Source organism: Poecilia latipinna, unplaced genomic scaffold, assembly GCF_001443285.1.
Source record: "Poecilia latipinna isolate Pla-1442-1.1 unplaced genomic scaffold, P_latipinna-1.0 Scaffold2530, whole genome shotgun sequence".
Classification (NCBI taxonomy): domain Eukaryota; kingdom Metazoa; phylum Chordata; class Actinopteri; order Cyprinodontiformes; family Poeciliidae; genus Poecilia; species Poecilia latipinna.
In genome coordinates, this window is record NW_015115146.1 from 66062 (window position 1) to 75167 (window position 9106).

General features: G+C 42.2%; 1 protein-coding gene across 1 annotated transcript in view; it reads right to left on the reverse strand.

Annotated features, from left to right (window-relative positions):
- The window catches only part of LOC106938188 (E3 ubiquitin-protein ligase PDZRN3-like), a 70430-nt gene extending 61621 nt beyond the window's left edge, over window positions 1–8809 (reverse strand). The window contains exon 1 of the mRNA XM_015020075.1: window positions 8752–8809. Within this exon, the coding sequence (XP_014875561.1) occupies window positions 8752–8760 (9 nt within the window). The 5' untranslated portion in view covers window positions 8761–8809. The remainder of the gene's footprint in view (window positions 1–8751) is intronic.
- Window positions 8810–9106: the final 297 nt, after the last annotated feature.

Sequence of the window (9106 nt, forward strand, 5' to 3'; positions counted from 1 at the left end):
AATAACGTAACTTGGACACATAACTTTAATCTGATTTTTGGATTGTAAATAGTAACACGTTAGATTACTCGTTACAAGGGGTCAGATTAGAGTAATGCATTGATGACAGCATTGTTTGACATTTTTGCTCAAGCTATTTATAGATCTTTCAGGTTTCGGATATGTGTCCCCCCTGCCCACGCCCTTTGCTGTGGGCAGGTGTCTGGAGGATGATAGGACCTTGGCCGGTTGCTGCACCAAGCTGTGAGTTGACTGTGAGTGTATATAACCTGTCTGACCTGAAAGTGCTGGGCCAGTTTTAGACAGCAGAGTAACCTGAGTGGAGTGAGGTAACAAAGGCAAGCAAAACTGAAAAGCTTTGTGTGTTTGAACAACTGTGCCACTTTACACCTGCTATTTAGACACTACCTCTGTCTCATAAGGATTGCTGGGAAATATAATAAATTCACTTTAGATTACCCTAAATACTTCAGACAAGTTACTTTTAACCTCAAGTCTCTGTCTCTTGGCCTTATCACCAGACTGCCAGTGTTCGATGAAGGTCGACTGCTGCACCTAGAAATAAACACCATCTTAATTGCACCCATCGCTAAGGCAATATCTTCAGGGGGAGGAGGAAATAAGCCAATGGCAGACAACAGTCTGCTGATGAGTGCCACTGGCTTCTCTTATGGGCAGCTAATGTAACAAGAGCGCATCTGTCAGGGCTGTTATCACTGCCGTTCGCCAACCCCTTGAATACAGATTCATCAGGTGATTCATGCGACGGTGCGGGAGGAGGCGCCATTAATGGATTCTGCCACCCAATCACCTAACTGTAGGTGGAAAAGTCTGATCCTCTGAAGTCAGAGAGGAGCAATGTGTATGCGCGATCGAAACACCAGTTCAGCCCCTTGGAAGACATTACAACAGTGAGAGGTTTTTTTCTGTTTTCACCCAGAAGCTTCCAGCAGAAAATCTCAAATTACACCTTTCAGAGGCGCCATAAATCAGAGCCTGTTGGTTAAATGCTTTCTTGTCAAACATAAAACATAAGCTTGACAGGTGGTTGTGGGTGAGGGGGGGAGTCAGCTTGTTAAAAGGGAAGACACAGAAAGTAAGTGCAGTGGATAATCATCAGGCGGAAAATTCTGAAGACTGCAACTGACATGTTTCTGTTGGTAAATGCTGTTTTCAAAAGACCGGCTCAGAGAAGTGAAACACGTTGTAGGGGCACACCCTGCCCACCAGGGGTCACTCCTTTGCTCTGGTAGGTTTTTTTTTCTTGGAGTTTAGGAGTCAGCAGCAGCAGAACCTGGCCTGATCCAGATTTAAAAGGCTGGCTGACCCCACCCTCCTCCAGCAGACAACAGCTCTGTTTACACATAAAATGCATATTTTGAAAGGAACAAATAAATATTCCTTTGAAGCTGCCGTCTAAAAACTTGTAAATCCCTGTTTTCATTTGTGGGAAAAATAAAATCTGCTAAAATATTTCTTTGTTTTGGGATTAAGAGCCCCTCCCTTTTCCCAAGTACAGCTTTAGGATTTATTTAGGAGAACAGTGCAAAAAGAACAGTGAACACACTTTTGGGCTGAATTAGTATTCAAACCTGAAATCTGCTTGTTTTGGCAGAGCAAAGAGACCACACAGCTGAGGAGGGGGACACAGACACAGACACTTTCATTTTTAACTATCTTTGGAGATGCTGGTGGAAAAGTTGTCCTGTATAATTTTGGAAAAATAAACAGAATAAAGAAGTTTGAGAAGAGAAATGATCCCGCTGGTTGGCATCACCCATTCCTGCTTTTTCAACAGGCATACAGGAAACACCTGGATCCCCCTCCCCCCCACCCTTGCTTCACATCGATCGGAGAGGTCCTGTGCAGGCCCCCATAGCTCCGAGGCCTGCACAGGACCCCCCTTACCCGCCTCTGACCCCCTTGGCCGGGTGTAAACAAACATTCTCTGAGCGTACACGGCGCCCAGGGAGCACGTTCTTTCATTCTGCTTCCACCCCGAGGCAGAGAAAACAGAGGGAAATGCAGCATGAGAGGTGGGTTGGGGGAGGGGGGGAAGTTCGGGTAGGCTCAGAGATCTGCCTCTGCACACTAAAGCCTTCAACACGTTAAAACTTTTTTTTCCCCCTCAGCTGGGTTAGAAAACGCAGACCAGAGAGAGCTATCACTGAACAAGTGGAAAAAAAAGGAGATAAGTGGTGGAGTTTGGTGTTTGTTAACAGGGCTGAGTGTGAACCCTGAAGGGGCACGGTGCAGTGGCCAGGGTTTGAATAGTTTTGGGTTCGTAATAATAGTTTAGTTTTATTTCGTTGTGACTTTTTGTTTGTCTAATTCAGTTAGTTTTAGCTAGTTTCTAGAGAGTGCTTGCTAGTTATGAGTTATTGTTAGTTCAATAATTGTTTTTATTAGTTTTAGTAGTAGTTTTAGTTTTTACATACTTAGCTTAAATTTTAGGTTCAGAATTCAGAAATTATGCACCTAAAAAGTATCGATCATGTATACATTGATGGTATTGAATGCACAACAGAGGATACCATTTTATAAAAATAGATTCAATTATTGTTGAACAATAACTGTCTGGCTACCGTAATTTGCCAAAAGCTGATGTAAACTCCTTGTGTGCATAGAAAAAAAGTCTATTTTACATCAGTTTGTAAAGTTTCATAATCAGAAAACGAAGGATATTTCTATAATTTCAGTATGTTTTTGTATGTTTTATAAATGTACAACATAGACTCAGTTAATTGTGTTTTTCCCTATAAATCATCGTTTTTATTCATTTCAGTTAACTAAAAAGTTTTCTCAATTTCAGTTTTTGTTATTTTGTTAGTTTTATTTAACTATAATAACCTTGGGTATATTGTAGCTGAATGACAACCAGAAGCCAGAAGTAAACAAGCCATTCTGGCATTGGAGGCTGAGGAATAATTGCTGCTGGAGAAGATGAAGAGACACTTTAGAGAAAGGGAGACATGAAGGAGGAGGAGCGGTGGTAGCAAAGGGTGTGTTGGGGCGGGGTGGGGGAAATGGTTCCAACCCTTCAAATCGATCTTTATCTATAACAGATTCCCAGGAAAGGAACGCCTGAGGCCAGAGAAGGCTTACAGCAGAGCTGCACTCTGAGGTCAAATACTTCATACTGAATTCTCTGTTCCTCAGACCGGCAACAAAACCATCTCTGGTTTAACAGAACCAGAAATAAAGTTAAAGGAAACTGGGTTCTGCATTAAAAATGAGAAGTAAAACTCCAATCCAAGCTGTTGTGATCCAAAAAACGTCAATCTACAGTGGGATCTATAAGGAAAAGAGCCCCTGAAGGAAAAATAAAATGTAGTTGGTAAAAGGGAAGATAAAAGTGGTCTGCCCATAAGATAGGGATGTAGAGAGATAGGGAAGTTAGGAAGGATATATGGAAAAATGGATGACATGTAAAAAAGAAGAAAAGTAGGGAGGAAGCATGAACTATAGATAGGCAGGCAAAAAGCAATAGATGGATGGAACATTGAGATCCTGAAAAAATACTTTTTTACACAATAAAGGTTTCCTTGATCACAAATCATTCATACTGCTTCACTTTCTTTCACATTTTCCTATGTCAGCAGCCTTTCCAAATTGTATCAACCTAATTAACTTCCTCAAAGTTTTACACACCACTTCCTAGGGGTGCACTGATTGCAGTTTTCTGGTCAATCACCAATCTGACCTGGTGGGCGGGGTGTTTTTCTAAATTTATTAAAAACAGAAAACCAAGAACATTTGTACAAGTATTCACAGTCTTTGCTTAATACTTTGTCAATGAAATTCAAAATAGAGCCGTTTGCACCAATCATCTTCGAAATGTTTCTAAAATGAGCGTGGTAAATTCGATTGATTGGACCTTGATTTGTAAAGGCACACACATTTGTTTGAGATGATGTATCTATGCGAAGCGCTGTGAATGCTTTCCGGATGCACTGTGTGTGTCAGTTCCAATAATTCATGATTATATTAGTCTGTGTCCTATATTCCCTCAAAGAAAGGTCAACTCCTCTACAACCAAGCTGACATACCTTCTGATCTCCACTGGAGATTCCATTTCACCTGGGTTTGATTAACAAATTAGCAAGCTTAGACACATATCCAGCAGTGTATGCATGAGCGACACGATTGCTGGGGATTAAAGTGTCTTTATGCCCAGATTACATAACATTTAACACCCCCTGCAGATAAGTGGAGTGTGAGAAAAAGTACTGGGGTTTGAACAGACGCAGATTGCCAGGTGTGCACTTGAAGATTAGAGCAAAGCTTCTGGTAATGGAAGAAAAGATGACTGCAGTCACCTTTGAAGTCCGACTAGATGGAGCATGGAGGAAGGGGGAAGCACAAAAGAAGACTCACCTCCAGTTCCTCTCCTAAGAAAAGGAGAGTCTTGGAGAATTAGATCTGCACACACAGCTTCCCAGAGGTCAGCAGTAATAAGAAAAATCTGGATTAAACCAGTCCTCCTGAGATACCTCTCTTCCTCTATGTTGAATGGAGGATGCTCCACCAATTGAATTTGATTTCTTGAACTGAAGCAAAAAAACCTTTACGCAGTTGCTGGGGGCAACAAGGGAAGACTTGTTCTTAACTTTCTCGATGAAAGAGAGAAAGGGCTCCGTTTCTCCGTTTCATCGAGAAAGGGAGCCAAACAACGACCAAGGTGGACTTTAAGTGGTAAATGAGGGAATTTCCTTAAAAATAGTGAGGATTTAAGTATTTTATAAGTTGTTAGCTTTTGTTTCCTAATCTGAAAGGGGGCAACTAAAACACCCAATGACAGATTTTCACTCAAATGAATTCTATCCATCTAAAAGTAGGTTCACTTCCTATATTTAAAGTCCTTCACAAGAGCATCTGAATAGGTGAAGGATTCTCAAGCCAATGCCCACAGATAGGAATGCACCCTGCTGTGTGAGTTGCTCTTCAGGTGTCCACACAATGACAGTAAAAGATTTTTATCCAGTCGAAAGAGCTTCCCTCTAGCTGTGTATCACTCCAACGGGGGATAAGTTGGAGTGATACAACAGCTCGCTGTGTTGGCACTAAAGTTAAACCCGCGATCCCTCTCTGTAACAAAACCCTGTCTCGTTTTCTCCCTTGTCTCTTCAAAAAAAAAAAAAAAAAAAAAAAAAAGTCAGTGACTAATTTCAAAAAGACTAATTAAGGACGCTTCGTTGCTGCAGTCGGCAGTTCTGAAGGGTGATGGGGAGTTCGAGCCAGCAAATGTCATCATGCTGCCAGTGAGTTTATTGCCGACTCCCGATGCCACTTACAGATGCCACTTACCACCAATGGTAAGTCCAGCCCATCATGGATCCTGATGGGCTGGAACTGCTTACCCGTCATGATTCAGAGCCGTTTTTCCTGTGTACTTCTGACTCCCTCGTGTAAATTATTGGCCCATCAGTGAATGCTGTCCCCTTTCTTCCCCCTTCTTCATAAACTGATAAAAAAATAAATAAATAAATGTGTATTTATGTACAGAGAGAACTTGAAGAAGAATGCCAGCCTGTTTAAGTCCATAGCTCAATCACAGCAGCAGATGGAACTGATCACAGAGAAGTGTTGGGGAGGAGAAATGTGAAAGGATAAGACAAGGCTCATTATCACCTCTTTCTGCATCACATGGCACACCTACACCCCTTCCATCTCTTGTTTCTGCTACAATAACAGTGATATGCAAGTACAGCATGACCTCTGGGCTTTCAAGGTGAACAAGAGAGAGACCGGCTATTGCGTTGACCGACCCTTTTAGGAGATATGACCATTTGGTCATTAAGTTACCTTTTTTGTATCAGGTGACTTTGCATCAGGTACTGCTCGGTTTTACGGCTGCAGACTGAAGATAAAGAATTTCTGTCAACTGTGACCTTGTTAGCTGCTTGTGTGCTCTGTTAAAAAAACTGTCAAAAACACATCTGGGTTTGTCAGGTCTACCAGTGTCGCACTGTGTGCTTTATCCAGCTGCCCACATAATGTTTTACTGCATCATTCTCCTGCTCAACCCACCCCGCTCTTCGTTTTCACCGGCACTCAGGCCAAAACCAGACTGCAGAAACAGAGCAAGTTCAGAACATGCAGTACAAATCCAGTTGGCATGGTAGATGCGTCTCTGTTGACCTTCCAGAAAAAAAAAAAAAAAGCTAATTTCAGATCCTTTCATTGAGCAAATGCAATCATAATGGTTTATAAATACTGAGGGGTACCTCAACCTCTGCTGGATTGTAAACCCAAAACGCAATTGAGAGCAGTTAGCAGCCAAGCGAGGCTAAACATGATCCCTATCTGAGGTCATGACTGCGCAGTTGAGTGCGAGGGAGAATGCGAGCAAGCCAGCAAAGCTATCAACGTTTGGGGATGTGTGGTCTGGCCAAAAGTGGCTGAAGGTTTGGAAAGGAAATGAGGGTGAATGTGAGACTGCACAGCACTAACTGTGCCCTGGTCTCAAGAGTGGGGTTGGCTATCCCAGGAAAGAATCGATTTCAGATGTTCTGTACAACGTAGGAGCTAAAATACACCATGAACGTGGAGATGGATGACACAGTCATTTTTCCTTTCAAGACAGGATATCAACCGTTGCAAGCAATGCAAAAGGATTTGGTCATGAAGCAATGTCTAAGGGTTTGAAAAGGGATAAGATAAGACACTGCTTACCAGCAAAAACTCCAGAGAGCCCTGTTAAAATGCTAGAACCTTAACTCCATCCTTTTTGCAGTACCTTTTAGTGTTGTTCAGATAGAAGTTTATCACCACAGCCCACATGGGCACTACATGGGCCCTATATGGTGGTGGCCCACATGGGTTTGTCCATTTAGGGCCCATGTAGGGCCCATGTAGGGCCACAGCCCACATGGGCCCTACATGGTGGTGCCCCACATGGGTTTGTCCATTTAGGGCCCATGTAGCGCCCATGTGGGCTGTGGCCCTACATGGGCAAACCCATGTGGGGCCATTGTGGAACCCGCGGACAAACCCATATGGGACCCATATATCAGCCCTCCTTTCCCCCACATGGGGCCCACCTAGGCATGCTGGCTGGGCACTGGTGCACAACTTTCTTCAGATTCAAGTCTGGGCTCTGGCTACACTTCAATCATCTTCTGGTGAAGCCATCCTGTTGTTGAATTCTATGTATGGTTTAGGTTGTTCTCAGGTCGAAAGTTGAAGTTCATCTTCATCTTTCTGGCAAAAACCTGCGGGTTGGAGTCAATAATGATTGCTGTTTGCTACCTCACTCCACCTTGACTCTACCTGTTGTAAACCAACTCCAAAGCATAATACTGTCTCCACTGTTTCTTTACTGCAGGTTTGGAGAAGTGCCATGCTGCTTTTAGCCAAAGAAACCTTTTAGAATTATGGTCAAATTTTTCAATCTTAGATTCATCAGACAGAATGTAAATGTACCTTAGTAAAAATTTTGTACGGTCTGCTTGTGTTTCTTTTTAAGAAAAGTTGTCCATCTTTCCAGCCATCCCAGAAGTATATGGCAGATTGTTTTTCATATGTACAACACAGAGAGTATTCCAAAGTAGCTATGTTTCCATCCAATTTTTAAGCAAATTTTGAGTAAACTTTTAAAATGTTGAATGTACGTCACTCCTATGAAATGTGAGTTTGAATTTGGAAGGTAATGCAAATTACACATTTGGTTTTCAGATTATTTTTCATTTCAGTTCTTCATAATAATCTGCAATAACTGCACAGGGTGCTAATGGAGTTTTGGTATAGGACAATCATAAATGTTGTTTTTTAAAAAAAGAAAGCAAATAGGTTGGTTCAGTTTTTCTTCCAACACATTTTGTCTTTATCATATTCTTGGAAGTGCTCCTGAGGCCGAGCAAATCTATTGTTGACTTTGTTCATTCACCACGATAAGGATGTCTACAACTTCCCCACGGTGTTAGAGTAAATGTTCTTATCTCTAATAGCCCCCTTGTCATCCGACCCTCCCCGCGCCCCGTTGCTTCCAGAATGTTTCTGGGTGTCGAGGGAAGGCAGGTGGGATATGCAAGCAGAAAGTTATGGGTTTACGGGGAAGTGAGCAGATGTTTTTGTGTCTTTACTTTGGGAGGAATCCTCTTCTTAGCAGTCCTTCCCCATCTCAGATGAATCCCTAAAGACCTCCTTTCCCTTCAGGGTTTTTTCTGCATTTTTATCAGCCAACGTTTTTGTCAAAAATGAACAATGGAAATGACAATAAAAGTTGTAATTAATTAGTTTTCTTGATAGAACACACAGAGTAGCTCGTCATTTTGTTGGTTATTACTAAGAAATTAATTCCCAACCAGTAGAAATGCTTTAGCAAACACTCAAGGATTTACCAAACATGTTAGTCAGTGCAGGTTAAGTCTCCGTTATCACGTAGCCAATACTCTTCCTCCTGACGCCAAACCACCAATGGTAAGTGACTTCTTTTGTGGCGCCACGCACCGTTGAATGAAAGGAGATAGCATCAGCTCGCGTCTGCAATCTGCAGCCAACTTTTGACTGACGTGCAGCATTATTAGCATGATACAGGCTGTGGAATGGGAGCTCCTAGATTACAATTTGCACATTATCTTTGAACGCTGCTCAAGTCAAAAGCCTGTCAAAACAACAGGTACCCTGGGGATATCACACAGACACACTCCCATACACACGGCCAATAAAACACGAAGCCGAGACATGGGCTGTCAGGAAGTAGCATGGAGAAACAGATAAAGAACACGAAACTGTGACATTTTTACTTACTTGGAACATAAGAATCGACTTTTCTTTGAAGAGGATGGAAACTTTCTTACCTGCAGAGACAAAGAGACAGAGGAAAGGAATGTTTAGGGTCTGTTATTTTAGAGTGGATGTCACTTCTTGCCTGTATGGATTCATATTCCTAACTCACAGGGTGAAACAAAATGACTGAATGTCCATATTTGGGCACGTCGGTGCTCTTCTTGTTACTCCGTTTAATGACCCAGTACCTGGTTCCAGCTGATGAGCAGAATTCCTCTGACTGCTGCTAACTCTTATTCTCAACAACATGCACAGGAAAAAGTCACTTTACATGGCAAAATGTAGCACTAAGTGCTTCAATCATCAGAAAAAGCAT